Below are 18,386 nucleotides of genomic sequence, written 5' to 3' on the forward strand. Positions count from 1 at the left end.
ACCTTGACATGTTTCGACTTACTAGGAATGTACAAGTAACGTGTGTCGACGTGCGTCAACGATCGCGTAACGTGCCTACAACACGTTACTCATAGGTTAGAAATAAGTTTCGGGTACGCTCAACATTACCTCGACGCGTTTCGACTTATGAGTAACTTACAAGTAACGTGTGTCAACGATCGCGTAACGTGCCGACAACTTATGGCCAAGCGTAAGCGGAACGTGTGAGTCATACACTGGCATACGTCGAAATATTTCAAGCATGGAAAATTTGTCTAACACCTCGGCGTACTACGAAAAAAAGCCAGCGTATTACGACGTATGCCACCGTGCTCTTAACGTATACAAACTTACCCATAACGTATTCAATGTGTGCCAGCGTTTTAGCCAAATTTTGCATACGTCAGGCATATGCTGACTAAATCATCAAGGTGTGACCAGGGCCTTAAGGATCACGGTTCATGCACCAAGCTGTTGAAGTTTTGATATTCTCAAAAATTTTTCTGATGGCTCTTTTCAGGATCGTCACCGAACCCCAGACTGCCTCCAACGATCGTTAGTTTGTGGTAATATTCCCGGGGATGGTTTTGAAGATCTGTGAGGTTCTTCTTTATTATTCTTGCTGCTCGAATGATTACTCCAACTGTTAGCTGCCATCTCAACATGTGGATGGGTTTCAGGAGATGGAACGGAGAGTATCAGATCTCAACGTATCCACCACAAAAGTGCCACCGATAACTCGCTGACTCTTCACGAAGGACACCATGGGATTTTTAACATCAACTAACTAATGCTGACAGACGGGATTCCAGTTTAACGTCCATCTGAGGAATAGCACACACATTGATGAATCACCCTACCTGTGAAACACTAGCATGACAGTTTGTAGCTGGGTCGGGATTCAAACCCAGGCTAAATGGCTCAGACGACGCCATCCTGCTCACCCCTGAATACCTCTTGGCTCTAAGTCCAAGGCCATCCTACCAGTCCCTGAATGATCTTGTCCATGTTATTTCATAGAAAATAATTAGAAGGCATAATTTTTTTTTAACAAGAATAAACGAGAGAAAGAGATAACGGAAAATTCAACAAATGATGTGGGATATGTGGTGTATCGAATCAACTGGAAGTCCAGTTCAGGATTTTAACCCAGATAACAGTCATCATGAGCTAAGTATTCAGACAAGAATAATAATTTTTGTTATTTGCTGAACCCAAAACATTTTTTTCATCACCCTCTGCGATATTACACCACACCTTGGAAGTCAATGAAGATGAAGATGTCTCCATTCCAAATCAATTTGTGCTTTTTCAGATAAGCATGTGAAATGAATCTCGTCCAGCCACGGCCAGGGCCTCTAAAACAGTCGCAATGGTGAAAGTATGATCCTGTCATGCTGGGTTGATTCCACTCACTGGTATTTGGAGTCCCTGAAAAGCAGAAGAGCATCACATCTTGTGATAATTTTATTTATTCATTTATTTTTTAAGACTTACTGTGACTCCTCAAAGTTTGTTACAGTATGGTATATCGATGAGAACATGAAATATGATGTTTTCGTTCAAGAAGAAACAAATATCCTGTAAAAAGCATAAACACCATTTCATGGGAAAACACCTTGAAATAAATTTCAGCTTTTCTCATCACTGAGAAAGTTAAACAGGAAGTTACATGATTACTGGTCAAACTATTGTGGGTGAAACAAAGATGGCAGCCTACACAATGGCATTCCATTGGGACCATACTCTGTGCAGAGTGTTGGTGCTGCCTGAGCAATCTCCTGGGCTATTGGGCACAATCATGGACAGGTAACCACTCTAACACAAGATACCAGCAAGCTGGTACTCATTTTGCTGAACTCAGAAGGATGACAGGCAGAGTCAACCCCACCTGGTATTAATTCAACAGCCAAGCAGGATTTGAACTCAGGATCCTCAGATCCCAAACCCATCACCCTCACCATGAAAGCCAACAACACCAGGCATACACAAGGGTATGTGCTGTGTAATGAAGGTGTATCAATCATTGAGTTCCTTGTAATTGAGAATATCAAATCGAATGGAATTCACAGGAGACTATCTGTGTGCATCGTTTGGTGTTGTCTTTCAGTGATTAATTCTGTTAAAAAACAAATGGTGCTGAATTAGTGAGTGACTATGAACAAATTGTCACATGTAACCATCTGCTGTCGCTCAATCAATCAGTAAATCCATGTTGAACAATTAATTTCAGAGAATTCACAGAAAAACGATAGAGTGCATTTAATTGCATAATAATTGGATGTCAATGTTGGAAATGCATAAATAATCATTCATTCCAACTCGATATTCAAAAAGGTTAGTGCAGGATGGGAACCAAAAGAACCCCGTTTGATCAAAAGGAGAGTCATGTGGCTCTTAGAATCCTCACAGAGGGAGGGATATGATTTCTTTCATAAGACTACAACAAGAAAAGAGATCTTATATTTTTTTGTAAACAGTCAAGGCTCGTGGAAGAGCTTGAACACTGAATGGATGAGGACACAGCAAAATAAAAGGAACAGTAGAAAGAGAGGGGGGGGACCAACAGCAGGGTAGAAGGATAAAATAGAGGGAGACTTGGACAAACAATGGGTGTGCGGAGGAAAGAGGAGGAAGGGAGGATGCATGGGGTGGCCAAGATGGATACAGAAGGAACCCCCAGGAAGGAAAAACCAAAAAATTGGAAGGAGATTGGCTTGGGGTTGGAAGAGGGGGAGGGGTGTTAATGGGGCTATAAAATATTATGGTTTTCGATTGGGGATGATCTGAGATGGTGGTGAACAACTGTCTGAAAGACTTCGAGGGAAGAGTGAGATTGAAGAGAATGTGGAAGTTAGTTCCACAAGTGGGGGGGGGGGTGGGAGGAGGCAGGGAAAGAGGGATGAATCAGTGAAGGTGAGCAGTGATGCTGGATTTTGGGAGTTTCACCAGAAGCAGGTTGATCGTGGACCATGTGCACTCTGCAGAAATCCCCATTCCACAGCAAACTGTGCATCATTTCACACCAGATTAAAAACGAGCCACTTTGGAGTGGAGATGTTCTTGGGCCTGACCAGAAATAAATTGAAGGTTCACCTGGCCGGTGTAAATGTTGTGGCAGTAGTGTTTTGGGGACCTTAATGGTTTAATGCTTGTGGAATTTACTGTAGGTGGGAAAACCATCAAGGCACAGTACTTCAGTGACTTCAGATGCAAGCTCAGGATCGAGCTATCTATAGCCTGGGTTTGAATCTCATCCCAGCTATAAACTATCATGTATTGCCCTGCCTGCAAAACAACAGCATAAGTGTGCATGCAGCCCCTCAGATGGACTCAAAATTGGGTGTCCCATCTGTAAGCATTAGTTTGTAGACCAGTGTTTCTCTAGGTGGGGCGTGGCAATATTTTTGTGCGGCATGAGGATTCAGAATTAATGAATCAATATATATATATATATATATATATATATATATATATATATATATATATATATATATATATATATATATATATATATATATATATATATATATATATATATATATATTGTTCTAGAATTCCCACCCGCCGGGCGTGCGAACGACCGCGTCTAACCAATAGCGGTCGCTTAGCCCACCGAAAGGACAATCCAGTCGTGACTTTCTGGAACAACGCCAGAAACCAGTCACGGGTGGGTTTTTAATCCCACCACGGCCCAGTCCGTATTCTACGCGCGTGAAATAGGGTCAATCGCCGAATATCGATATACCCAAGTACCCCCCCCCCCCCCCGCAGGTAACCTACCGAGGGACCGTATCTCGGCGAAGGCTTGCTTGGACACGAACCGCTTAAGCGGTCCGTTCCGTTCTGGGATAACCGAGCAGGTATTATCGCCAGACCTCGCCGCACCCGATTATATTTATCGGCTATTTAAAAACCAACTATATTCCGAGTGCAAGATGGGGCAGTTCAATGATGGAATGGACGCAACGAACAGGTTTACATTCACACAAGGACATTTATTATAATAAAGCACGTATGCAATTAAACAAGGCAAAACACGAATGCAATTATACAAGCAACAAAAGCACGACAAAAGAACTACAACCGTCTACTTATTATGTAGTCACTTGCACTTAACAGCAGTTCCTACTTATTAGACGGGCCCACGGACACACGTACACACACGTACACACACATACACACACACACACACACACACACACACACACACACACACACACACACACACACACACACACACACACACACACAAACACACACACACACACACACACACACACACACACACACACCCAAGAAAAGGTGGCAGAGGCCTTTTAATAATGAGCTCCAGCTCGGAGGACAGGTGAGCTGAAACCCAGGGCCTATCTCGAACCTCTCCACCTCGTGTGGTCTTCAAGTTGTTCGGACCCGGGCTCCAGCGAGAGCGAGCTGGATCCAATCGCCGAGCCGCGATCCTTCCCGAGCTCCTGCGAATCCTCCCGCGCTTCTCAACACGTGCTGGTGAGACGAGGCGCCGATCCTTCCCATCGATGCATCGCTTCCCCGAGGAACCACCTCCCGTGCTTCTCAACACGTCCTGGTGAGACGAGGCGCCGATCCTTCCCGTCGATGCGTCGCTTCCCGAGGAACCATCTCCACGAAGAGGTCGATGAGTCGCACCAAGCCGGGAACCAAAATGGAGAACAAAGAGCTCCACGAACCAAGAAGAAGCCACCACTCACAGCTCGAGCCGAATTAACTTCCTTCCAAAGTTAACTTCCAAAGCGGCTTAACTTCCTTCCAAACAGGGCAGCTTGAAGCAAAAAGCTCTCCCGAGCCAAGCAGAAGCCGAAGCTCACGGAACCATCAAAGCAAAGAGCCTCCAAAAAGCCTCCTCCCGAGTCAGGCCTCAGCCGAAGCTCACTGAGCCAGCCGAAGCAAAAAGCTTCCGAAGGCCTCAACCCTAACGCAAGCCAAGCAGGACTCGACAGTCTGCTAAACGGCTACTCTCAACTCCCTTCCCCAACTCTGCCCTCTCCAACTCTGCCCTGAACAAAAGAAAAAGATCTCCTCTTATCCTTCTCCGCCCTTCCCCCGATCCAGGCGTGACTCATGCCCTCGTGCTCCATCCCCCCCCCTCCCCCGCTCAACCACGGGTGGGAGGGAGTTGATAAGTCACGAGTCACGGGACGGCAGGATTCTTCTTCCTCTTCGCAGAAGAGGGGGAGGGATGTCTCCATTGTTCATTCCCTAACTATTAATCGACCCGCAGCGCATCTAATAGATTTCTGAACATTTAAACAATGAAAGGTGAGCTAGCTCGGGAAGAAGCACTTATCGACATAGCTTACTAAAGGAACCTATTTGGTTCTTACATAGCTTACTTACATATCTTACATAGCTTTAAACATAGCTTACTAAAGGAAGGAATTTGGGAATTCGATTGTACACAACATACATGTTGTGTGCAATCGAATTCCCAAATTCGTAACAATATGATCGCTTTCATAGCTTTGCTACGAGTTCCCTTCTTGGTTGACTCAGCCATTTCTGGTGGATTTATCTGAAGTACCAGAGCAATACCAAGAGGAGTTATGTGAGTTGCAACAAGATGAGTCTGTGAAAACTCTTTTCAAGATCAAAGGAACCATGATATGGCTGTCTGAGGAGAGCGAAAAGAAATACCCAAACTCGACTACTTTGGCAAGGGAAGTATTGATAAATTTTCCATCATCTTATTTCGTCGAATGTGGATTTAGTGTTGTTACTGATTTGCTGCAAGCGAAGAGAAATCGACTGGAAATCACGAAACCTGGTGATTTAAGGCTGAAACTGACAATATTGGTTCCTCAAATCAAACAAATCTGCAGCCGGCATCAAGGGCAGGGCTCCCATTGAAGTGAGAAGCAATTGAATAAAATTTGCAATAAAGTTTTAATAAAGCCTTTTGAATACATACATACATAGTATTATTGTGGGCCGGGTATCGGTGGCGAGCACGACCGCAAGGTGGAGCAGTATAGTCGGCTCCACCGAACACCCGGGATTCAGATCGTTATCTTCGGATAACTCCGAAGGTACGGGTCCCTTACAGGACCGTGAATCGTCAATAAATCAAATGCATGGGCACAGGGTTATTTGCCAAACTTCAAAATACCTGGAGGCCCAAGTGGCAAGCTACCAAGGAATTCACACTCTCAACGGGGCTCGAACGGGAAGAGTCGTTACCATGCTCGACCCGAGCGGATGGTTACCGAGGTCCCGTCGGTCCAAATGTACAACTACAGCAGCAACGCCTGTTTAATCACCCAACACGCACCGTGCTAAACCAATGAAGGAAAGGACAAAGACAAGCTGAAACATTCAACAGGGGATATTTATTTCAATAGGGGGAAACGGGGGAAGCACGTAAGGGCAGAGTTAAACCGACTAAGCAATGCAATCATGAACAGCAAAAAGCACTTAACAATTCCTACTTAAAGACGGGCCCACAGACACACACGCACACACAAATACCCAAAAAGAGATGGACCTCGAGGTCTTTATTGAAGGTTCCCAGCTCGAGGACAGATGAGTTGAGAACCAGAGCTTTCTCGGACCTTCCCGCCTCGTGCGGTCTTCGACATCCTGGGTCGGCGAGACTCCAACCCGCAACTCGATGCCGCTGCAGCACCGGGTATGGGGGACAGCGTCGGGCTCCAGCACGCTCTTCCGGCATGCGACAAAACCAGAGCCAGCGACAGGATGAGACCAGAGGACCAGAAGCGACGACACGAGACCCGCCAAAGCAGCTAACCGTGCAGTACCGTCTGTCTCTTCTCGGGAGGAAGGGGCTTCTTCTCTCTGGTCACTCGCCTCCTCATTTGACGGTTCTGTCGCGCGATTCCCTGGCCGTCCTCCATTGGACAGGCCCATGGTAGGCGGGGCAACTCCCACCCCTCTGGGCGAAGTCCCGAGCGGAAGCGTTTGTGGCTTCGCCCACCTCCTCGCCTTCGGTCACGTGTGTAATGGCGATCGTGTCGAGTCGGAAACGCGGCGGGTTAGACACCCGCTACTTGCCGATTGGCAAAAGAGGGAGGCCATGCCTATGTTAGACTCCGCCCATGCGCGCGCTTGCTGGCGAGCGCGCGAAGAGCGTGGACAATGCCGCAAGCAGAGTGTTGTCGGCGTTGTTGATGTAAAAATCCTAGCTATAAAATAATCCGTAGCACACATGTAATTCCCATTAGACTATGGACGGGTTCTATCTATAAACACACACTTACCGATATAACTGTTCTATAAGGACATGAATGCTGAGTGCAATAAGCTTCCAAATTCGTAACAGTATGTATGTATATATATATATATATATATATATATATATATATATATATATATATATATATATATATATATATATATATATATATATATATACATATACTGTAGTGTCTCCAATCATGGTGGTGTGTACGATTTTTATGAAAATCAAAGTGGGGCGTGGGACAAAAAAGGTTGAGAAACACTGTTGTGGATGTTAAAGATCCCACAGAGTCCTTTGCGAAGAATTATCTCTGGAACTCTGGCAAAATTCCAAATTCCTGCCTGGATTGCTCTTGCAAGTTCTTGGTCCTGTTGGAGATTCCTTGACACCAGGTTATGCTGCTTTGTATTTAGAGTGTAGTTGCTGTGTGTGCAGCAGCTTCTGCACTGCAAACAAATTGGCCAGGTAGTTTGTACATTTCATGTGAATGGCCTTCTTTGGACGATGCAATGAAGTGAGGCAAGCATATGCAGCCAACAGGTGTTCTGTCTCAGGGCTTGACTTCACTGCATGATGATGTTTGCCTCCACATGTCAAATATGACAACTACACCTCCAGTGGAGATGGTTTGGGAAGTCATCCCCCATTAATTGCACAAATGGTGAAGACGTCATCGCATGTATTTTGAAATGGCTGCATCCTCATCCCAAAGGATGTATGAGCAGTTGGCATCAATATGCTAGCAAGCAAGCAAGCAAGACATGTCACAGGGGAATACCTTGAGAAGTAGTTAAAACTACAACTTTCCTGTACTTTTGAATTTCTTTATAATGTAAAGTAAACGTCAACCTTCAACTACCATCATAAAATTGAGTCAAGCACATCGTGCAGAATCGTCTCCACTCTGCCAACAAGTGTTTTGTGATAGTTACTCTCAACATATTGAAACTCACCACTGTGGAAATCATCTTTCTCGGTAACAAAGCTGCGGCTAAAAGACCTGCGCAGTCGAACATCCACAGTCTGATCAAGCACAGTGATCAGTACCTGTCGATTAATTGCTGGCCAGACCAGCTTTCCATCATCCTTTGTACTGCACAACTGAAAGAAGATGCTTGTGTAGCCCTGTGCTTTGCCACTACGAGGCTTCAGTACAAGGCCAAAACCATATCCGTCATGTCCAATAAAACAGGGACTGAACACGTTGTCATTTGGCAAGAGAGAATATAATAGGTTTGAGAAGTTGTGCACGTGCCACACAGCCATTGGGCATGATGTCTCAGTGAGGATAATGTTGTCAATGGCAATGCCACCATCTTTTACAGCTCCTGTCCCACCCAGCATCCCTTGGAACGCATAGCGGAACATTTTGGTGTTGGATCGAAGCTCAAAGTGTGCCAAATGCCAAATTTCCAACTTGACTTCCTTTCCTGTGAGAGAGAGGTCCTGATGAAAGGAATGCAATAACAAAACATTTCTTTGATTTTGCTATTGATAACAGAGTATTTGTACCAACTTTACATCCAACCTTAAAAAGCAACCTTACTTCACGTGCTTTGGCAAGTTACCTGTTTAAAACTATACCAGAATGTCATTTTCCAAAGAAAACAAATTAGTTAACTTGGCCATTTGCTACAGGAACCTGTTTACACGAAAACCAACCAAACTTAAACCAGAGATTACAATGATGTCGAAAAACACTCACATGACCTAATCAAACTATTAGCACAATAACCCCCCCTCTAACATAATATAATACATTGTCTTAGTGCTAACCACACAATCATCCTTAACAGAACAAATTCCAGTAAATCTAATCAGCTGACATGAAAACACATTGCAGCCTATCTTTACTGGTACATTATGAGATGGAAACGTATACAAGACAACATGAAAACGAAAATAGTCAACTTTATGATACACATTTGTACTAAAACAATGATTTCTAACTTAAACCAACACATCCAGATGTGCCACCTCACTTTCATCACCATTACTCTTATCTGCCATAAGGCTTTCTGAATAAAACCTATGAATCAGCATGTCAAAAAACATGATTAATCACACAAATATCATCAATATAACGACATGTAGAAGATAACATTTTAGCTAAGCCTAACTTTTTCTCCTTCATCAACTTATGCACAAATGAAAAGTCACAATATATAAGAAAAATTTCTGCTAAGACTTCCCAGTTCTCTCCCACTGGAATGCCTTATATGTGTTGAAATGTTTCCCCACCAAAATATACAAAAGTGTTAAACAAAACAAAATTAACAGCAGCTAAAAAATTTTGTTGGTCAAAACAATGAAAACCATATATTTTTTCTTAGAAAAGAATGACATCAAATCTGGTACATAAAAAATATATATTATAAAAGTTTAAAACTTTATCTATAACACTAAACAGTTCATCATGAACCAGTACTAAATCCAAATTTGTATACAAAGTATAAAAATCAAAAACATCAACAGATTTAATATTGAGGAATCTAATCCTATCTAAGAACTCGAAAGTGGAACAAATACTCCAGAAAGTGTTCAGACTAAAATTCTTACCCATTGCTAAAATATTGCTCCTTAACCACTCGTAAACCTGAATTAACCATAACTGATAATTATTTGAAAGTGCATTGCCAAGCTGCCACTATAAACCTAAACTTGTATGGGTTTTTATGAAGCTTAGGGATCCAGAAAAATGTAGGAATTCATAAATTTACCTCCTTACATTTAATGTTAAAATGATTAGTCAAAACTTCCTGATGTTCAGCTATAATGTCTTGGAGAGATTTCAGACATGGAACAGATGTGTTATTTCCCGTATGACTAAAAGTACCTCCATTGATACCTAATTCCCTTAATAAAATCTCAATGTAAAACTATTTACAAACCACCACAGAATTATTAGCTGCTTTTTCTGCAACATACTTATCATGCAGATCCTGAATATCCTTACAAACATTAAGCTTACTCAACTATAAGGGTGGGACAGAGAGGGACAGGCGGAGGGGTGAGAGAGGCGGAGGGGTGAGAGAGGCGGAGGGGTGAGAGAGGCGGAGGGGTGAGAGAGGCGGAGGGGTGAGAGAGGCGGAGGGGTGAGAGAGGCGGGGGGGGTTGAGAGAGGCGGGGGGGTGAGAGAGGCCGGGGGGTGAGAGAGGCCGGGGGGTGAGAGAGGCCGGGGGGTGAGAGGCCGGGGTGAGAGAGGCCGGGGGGTGAGAGAGGCCGGGGGGTGAGAGAGGCCGGGGGGGTGAGAGAGGCCGGGGGGTGAGAGAGGCCGGGGGGTGAGAGAGGCCGGGGGGTGAGAGAGGCGGGGGTGAGAGAGGTGGGGGGTGAGAGAGGTGGGGGGGTGAGAGAGGCCGGGGGGTGAGAGAGGCCGGGGGGTGAGAGAGGCCGGGGGGTGAGAGAGGCCGGGGGGTGAGAGAGGCGGGGGTGAGAGAGGCGGGGGGTGAGAGAGGCGGGGGGGTGAGAGAGGCGGGGGGTGAGAGAGGCGGGGGGGTGAGAGAGGCGGGGGGTGAGAGAGGCGGGGGGGGTGAGAGAGGCGGGGGGGTGAGAGAGGCGGGGGGTGAGAGAGGCGGGGGGGTGAGAGAGGCGGGGGTGAGAGAGGCGGGGGGTGAGAGAGGCGAGGGGGTGAGAGAGACGGAGGGTTGAGAAAGGCGGGGGGGGTGAGAGGCAGATGGGTGAGAAAGGGAGTGGGGAGCGAGGTGAGGAGGAGTGAGGAGGAGGAGCAGGGATTAGGGGGGATTCCAGCAGATGTGATGCCCAGCTGAATGTCCATCCAAGAGACGGCACACACATTGATGAATCACCTGCCTGTGAAACACTGGGATGACAGTTAATAGCTGAGCGGATTTGCTTATAGCTGAGGCAAACCCAGGCGAGACAGCTTAAGCCTTAGAACGAGCAAGCGTACTTCTCGGCTATGCTGCCGTGATCTGGCAATTCATTGCTTTATAAAAACTGAAATGATCCGAGCAACAGTTCCCACGACTGAGAGAGAAAAAAAGAAACAAATTTTTTCTTTTCAAAATTAGCTTTAATTTGGCCAATTGGCAAATTCTTTGACACTCTTTCCTCTCCTCGACCTCTGTGGAGGGGAAGGGGGGGGGAGTTGGGAGAAAGATGGAATGGGAAAGCAGCGTGAGGGGAGGGAATTGGAAGGCAGCGTGAGGGGAGGGAATGGGAAGGCAGCGTGAGGGGAGGGAACGAGAAAGCAGCGTGAGGGGAGGGAACGGGAAATCAGCGTGAGGGGAGGGAACGGGAAATCAGCAGGGAGAATGGGAAAGCAGTGAGGAGAGGGAATGGGAAAGCAGCGTGAGGGGAGGGAATGGGAAGGCAGCGTGAGGAGAGGGAATGGGAAGGCAGTGCGAGGAGAGGGAATGGGAAGGCAGCGCGAGGAGAGGGAATGGGTAGGCAGTGTGAGGAGAGGGAATGGGAAGGCAGCGTGAGGAGAGGGAATGGGAAGGCAGCGTGAGGAGAGGGAAAGGGAAGGCAGCGTGAGGGGAGGGAACGGGAAATCAGCGTGAGGGGAGGGAACTGGAAAGCAGGGAGAATGGGAAAGCAGTGAGGAGAGGGAATGGGAAGGCAGCGTGAGGAGAGGGAATGGGAAGGCAGCGTGAGGGGAGGGAACGGGAAAGCAGTGTGAGGAGAGGGAATGGGAAAGCAGCGTGAGGGGAGGGAACGGGAAAGCAGTGTGAGGAGAGGGAATGGGAAGGCAGTGTGAGGAAAGGGAATGGGAAGGGAGTGCACGGATTTCCCAACATTTTCCCTTATTCGCACATGTGCATGAACTTCTCCACACCCACATTGCACGTCCTGCGTGGCTTTGATGCCGCAGCACGTCCGCTCCTGAGGCTTCGGCACAGCAGAAGTCCATGGTTCACGAGAGGGCCGCATAACCTCCTCCACAGTGTCACGCGCCTGAGTTTGAGTTCAGATCGCGTGACCGCGGAACCCACGCGCACCACACACATGTAACCAAGAACAGGCATGCTCACACCCCGCAGAGTCATTTGTTACCATTTCTACCACGTCCGTGTATGGTCTACGTACCTCTTCACTTGCAGAAACTACCGACTATTAATATATTGCAGCAACTATTAGTATATTTATATTAATATTATGTAATGAAAGCATGCACAAAGCAAAAACACAAAACAACAACAAAAAAAGCCTGTTCACTTGCAGCAACAAAAAAGTTTCTTCTTCACTTGCCGAAAAGAATGACTTAATATATTGGCGGAACTACAATAGTATGTTTATATTAATATTTTGTAATGTAGGGCAAATTGCCCAAAACGGAAAGAGCAAACTGCGTATGTAATTACCAAAAGAAAAAAAAAGGACCCCTGTGGACTGTGCCATCATGGATTGCAAAAACAGGTTATGTTTCACTCATTGAAGTTACAATTTCTGCACATTCCATAATGTTTTCTTCACTCAGTATAATCGTCTGAACAATAGAAAAAGTTAAGTTCCATGCTTTGCTTAAATAAATAAACCAAGTTATAAAATTCACAAATTTGTGAAAATTTTCGATTTCACTCCACATTGACACTTATTTAGTCCACCAGGTCCGATTCTCAAATCCGACATAATATTCCGATAATATAGTTTCATTAGTCCGTGAGAGTAGATCATGTTTTCAAATCGAGACATGTAGTGGGGCAACTTAGCATAACAATTGTGCATTTTGTGAGGAAAGCACCAAATTTGGCACACTAGTAGCCTATCATATTATGAACAGATTTGGATATTGGGCCATCTCAAAATTTTTGATGGCAGTGGAAAATGGCTGCCACAGCCATCAGCGGCTGAACTTGAGATGGCCCAATATCCAAATCTGTTCATAATATGATAGGCTACTAGTGTGCCAAATTTGGTGCTTTCCTCACAAAATGCACAATTGTTATGCTATATTTAGCTAAGTTTCCCCACTAATGCTTGAATCGACCAAACAAAATGGTGAATTAGGAGCCCCATCGAGTGTGAGCGAGGTGTCTGAGGGTGTCCAAGGATGCGCTTGATAAAGGACAAAATTAAATAAGGTCATTAATTATCTTCAAAAGGGATGTTTTATGGATAAACAAAAGGGATAAACCCAAACACCCAATTTTCAGTCATGCACTTCCTTTGAGTCTTGTTGGTATGTATGCAAAGTTTCAGGCTGTGAGGGTTCATGGTTTTGGAGTTATGGAGGAGACACACTGACACACATTGACATTTATTAGCCCAGACTAGCAAATACAACCCCTTGCTTCGCTGACAGGGGTGTGAAGGGGAGGAAGTGGAGAAAGAAAGAGAGGTAGAGAGAGGGGTAAAGGAGGCGAGGAGTGGGTGAAGAAGGGGAAGCTCGAAAGGGGAGAATAGCGAGGAAGGGGGTGGAGGTGGGGAGAGTGAAGCCTTAAGAAGCATTGCCAGACACTGTGGAAAAGGGAGGCAAGAGAGAGATAGAGATAGAGAGAGGCTTGGGAGGAGAGTGCTGCATTTTATTCGGAGGGGGGAGCGAGGAGGGGACAGACAGAGAGACTGGTGGGGGGGGGGGGGGAGAGGAGGAAAAATAAAAAAGACATAGGTGAGGGGTGGAGGTGGGATTAGCAAAGACAGTGATATGTTATGTTGAATGACTGAACACAAATAAAACAACTTCGTTGGTTGGCGGGGAATAAAAAAAAACTCATGTCAGAACAGCCGAACACACAACACAACAAAGTTTGTAAAGTTAACCGCTCGCACATCTACAAAAACTTTATCCCAGTTGCAGAAAATTGGTGGAAACATGCACCAAAAGCAATCACTGAAAACATAGAAGTACCGCTCATGTACGATCTAATGATCCCATCGAGCATGAACATCGAAAACAAAGCATTGCGACCAGATATTGCACTAAGGTGCAAAAAAGAGAGAAGGCATTGCCAAGTGAAGTGTTAATAGCAGTGATTTTGGACTAAATGATGCAGAAATCAAGAAAATAACCAGATACCAAGATCTCAAGAATGAAGGAAAAGATCCTGGAAGCTGAAGAATGACAAAGTTGAACCAGTGATAGTTTGATCGAAGGGAATGATGACGAAGAATCTCACAGAGATATTAAAAAGCATCCCTGGGAATATTATTACAAACAAACTACATTTGGAAGCTGTTCGGGACTCAGTAACGATCCTGAAGAGAGACCTCGGCACTAAACTATGAGAACAGAAAACTTCACAGCTTGGTCCATGAATTGTGACCCCTGAATGAAATGAATGTAGATACTTTGAGTCTGCCCTGGGAGGACTCCATTCCACATTCTGAAACTCGCATACGATGATACCAATGACACACACACAAACACACACACACACACACACACACACACACACACACACACACACACACACACACACACACACACAAACACACACACACAAACACACACACACACACACACACACACACACACACACACACACACACCCCTTTATTAGTATCGATATATTATGCCAAAGGACTTTCACAAAAGCCCCTCCCTCAATAACCTACTCACAATTACTAGGTGTCTCTATGTACCCAAAATACACCGGAAACAGTTCACTATTCAGAAGTAACCAGAAATTTCTTGATCTCTTTCACTGTTTCAACATCACCTAAAGTCTAACTGCACTATTAATACTCATTTCCATTTTACTCGACTCATGTTTTAGAATAGACATCTCCTCAACAAAAATTGTGCAGTCATATGATATATGTATAATAAATAATTCGTTCCATAACGAATCATAAACCTACGTGCCTTCACCATACACAGAACCAATACACTGCCTCATTGTCACATCAATAATTTGAGACATTTTCAAAGTTCATTTTCATTAATTTTATCGATCCTCACCTGTAATAACACCAACATTTTCTGTCTTTTGTTCTGCATAATCCTCTTCATACATAATCATCCAAATGGCAAGTTGGTCTTGAGGACTGCCAGTCATTTTGAAAAAAAACTCAAGACATTGCTGCTTGCGTTTTGGGTGAAAACAGCGAGATTCCAGTATTGCCACGTGACCCTCTCTTCCGAGGCTTGTATTCAGGAACATGTAGTGACCAAAGTCTGAAAGAGCCAATGTATGCGTTTATTATTATGGCTTTTCCAAATCAGAGCAATAAGAAACTACTGGGTGGTAGTATTTTAAACTTAAAAAAGTATTTTAAAGCTACGTGGACAATACTTTTGCAACAAATAAAGTAATACTGTACTGGACAAGTGCAGTACATTATGACTTCCCCTTCAGACATATGCATGTCTGACATCATGCAGGGACATGAACCAACCTGTTGCAATGTTAGGTGAAATTCCACTCACCACAGGGCAGAGCTCTTTGAACCAAGCTCAGATCCAAACAGTATATATGGACGTGAGCACAAGTGGCTGATTGAGTAACTAACATCCCAATGGTTAAATTAGCAATCAAAATGCAACCAGTATAGAGGCAGTATGAAGGATTCCAGCACGGTAATTATTAGATAAAAACATGTATTTATTGATAACACAAAACAGAAACTCATGTTTCCCTTAAACTAACGACTACTCTGAAACAGCACAGTTCTGCACCAGCAGACAAAGTATGAGAATTGAAAGATGGGTGTCAATGGCTTCGGTCTGGTCTTAGCTTGAGGGTAGCCAGCTGCAAGAGGGGTTCCAGCTGAGGAACTGGGTTATGGAGGTAGTGCAGAAGTGCCTGAAATATCCCAGGAGCAGGAGCTAAGTCATACTGTTGTGGTGCCGGGCGTCGGCGACGAGCACGACCGCTAGGTGGAGCAGTAGAGTCGGCTCCACCAAACACCCGGAATTTAGATCGTGCTCCTCGGAGAACTCCGAAAGGCACGGGTCCCTTGCAGGACCGTGAATCGCCAATAATTCGGCCGCGTGGAATAGGGTTGATTGCCAACTTCAATATACCGAAGTATCCACGTGGCAAAGCTACTGGGGAATTCACACCCTTGACAGGCATCGAGCGGAACGAGCCGTTATCGTGCTCGAACCGTGCATTACCCGAGCGAATAGTTACCAAGACCAGTCGGTCCAAATGCACAATTTACCGTTTCCCAATTTCCCAACAAGCACCGTGCTAAGCCAATGAAAGAAACACAGAAACGAGCTGATACATTCAACTATAGGGATATTTATTTACAATAGACAGGGAGGGAACACAGAAGAGCAGTTATCCGACTATAAGAAATGCAGTCAATGTACAAGCAAAAGCACTTATACAGTTGCTACTTAAAGACGGGCCCACATACAGACACACACAGAAATGGACCCGTCGGGTCTTTATTGAAGGCCTCCGACTCGAGGACAGGTGAGCTGGAGACCAGAGCCTGTGCTTGGACCTGTCCACCTCGTGTGGTCTTCGACGATCCGGCTCGGCGGGACTCGAACCCACAACACGATGCCGCTCCAAGCACCAGGTACCGCGCTCTCCAACCAGCCATGCACCAATCAACCAAGGCCAAGGAGAAGATCAGAGGCGACGATGATCCAGCTCGGTGGGACTCGAACCCGTAACACGATGATGATGACCACCACGATGACGACCACGACCCTTTTTTCCCAACACGACTACCTCCACCACCTCGACCCTTTTACCACCACGACGACCTCCACCACCTCGACACTTTTTCCACCACCACTACCCAACCTGGCGTTTCTTATATTCCTTTTTCCTCCGGGGTGAGCAAATCGCCGTCTGAGGCGCTCTCCACCCTCATTGGACGGGGCGTCGTGGGAAGGTCGCTCTCTGTGGCAATCTCAATCCCATTGGCCGGGGTGCCGTGCGAAAGGTCCCTCTCTGTGGCAATCTCAATACCATTGGCCGGGGTGCAATGGGAAAGTCGCTTTCTGTGGCGTGATTGGACAAGGGGCACGCCCCTGCCTTCCTGGGCGGAGTCCCAGTCTGAGGCGATGGAAATCTCCACCCACGTGCGTGGCCGAACGCACGTGGGCGATGGCATCGGTGTGAGAAGTGAAGTGAAGGAGGTTTGTTGTAAACGAATCTCCGCAGCGCACACATATAATTCCCGTTAGACGCAGGTAGGGGGCCCTAACTATAAACACACACTTACCGATATAACTGTTCTATAGGGACCTGAATGTTGAGTGCAGTAAGCTTCCAAATTCGTAACAATACAAAGGGCAGAATAGGTTAAGTCCACAATGTGTGAAGCTAGGAAGCGTGGCTGTGGCCGGAGTCCCAAGCAGCAATAACAGTAGCCCAAGCAGAAAGGGCCAACACACAGGGCTTTGTTCCATTTCCTCATATGCAGAAGTTCTTCACCTTTGCAGAGGCTGCCATTATGCACTCGATGCTCTTGAAGAAGATATACTGCTGCTCACCACTACTATGGAGCACACTCATCCTGCTTTGTGTAACAGCAATCACGTGCTTTTGTGAGGGCCCAAAAACATCCAATGTTTGCCAGTGCTTGATTATATACCCCACAGTCTCTCATTTCGGCCTCCTCCCCAGTCAGGCCTGTCATGCCAGCCCAATATCCTCCGTGGCATTCGCATCGTCCAATGAGACTCATCCCATATGACAAACTCAATCAATAATCATACCTACATGAGACAAATACCAACAACATGAGAGGTTTTAGGGTTTTGTTGATTTTTTGTTTTTGCACTGTACAAGTACCTGTACTTACTTTGGTCAGTTCGGGTGAAAGCATGGTCACCCTGAATCGTTCCTCCAAATACATGTATCCATTGCTGGTCATTCACAGTTTGTTGGATCATACCACATATGCTGGGTGTTTCAAAAGTGCACTGATCAAGCAAATCGAGGGAAGAAGCTGAAAAAGATGTGAGAGACTGTGAAATAACAATAACCAGTCTAAGGACAAGAAGAAGAAAAGAATAATTTGATTGTGATGAGTGCTTCACACTACTGACCACCATTAATTTACACTTTGCGTTTGCAGGGGATACAATCAATAATCAAAAAATATAAATATATAATTTTACATCCAGGCCGTCAAACATATTTTTTCTGAATGAAAGATGTGTGTTGTGGTGTGTGTGTGTGTGTGTGTGTGTGTGTGTGTGTGTGTGTGTGTGTGTGTGTGTGTGTGTGTGTGTGTGTGTGTGTGTGTGTGTGTGTGTGTGTGTGTGTGTGTGTGTGTGTGT

At 45.5% G+C, this 18,386-nt stretch overlaps 1 protein-coding gene across 3 annotated transcripts in view; it reads right to left on the reverse strand.

Moving 5' to 3' along the window:
- LOC147034028 (meprin A subunit alpha-like) overlaps positions 1–18,386 on the reverse strand; it is a 203,213-nt gene that overhangs the window by 10,636 nt on the left and 174,191 nt on the right. For 2 of the 3 annotated variants that reach the window (XM_085875374.1, XM_085875382.1), the window contains 4 exons: positions 17,906–18,052; positions 15,096–15,311; positions 8,185–8,661; positions 1,258–1,431 (listed from right to left, as the gene is read on the reverse strand). In XM_085875374.1, coding sequence (XP_085731500.1) covers positions 1,258–1,431; positions 8,185–8,661; positions 15,096–15,311; positions 17,906–18,052 — 1,014 coding nt within the window. The remainder of the gene's footprint in view (positions 1–1,257; positions 1,432–8,184; positions 8,662–15,095; positions 15,312–17,905; positions 18,053–18,386) is intronic. The other variant, XM_085875390.1, reaches the window with a different exon arrangement.

This window comes from Eptatretus burgeri, chromosome 1 (assembly GCF_056783735.1).
Source record: "Eptatretus burgeri isolate ZD-2024b chromosome 1, Ebu_testis_v1, whole genome shotgun sequence".
NCBI lineage: Eukaryota > Metazoa > Chordata > Myxini > Myxiniformes > Myxinidae > Eptatretus > Eptatretus burgeri.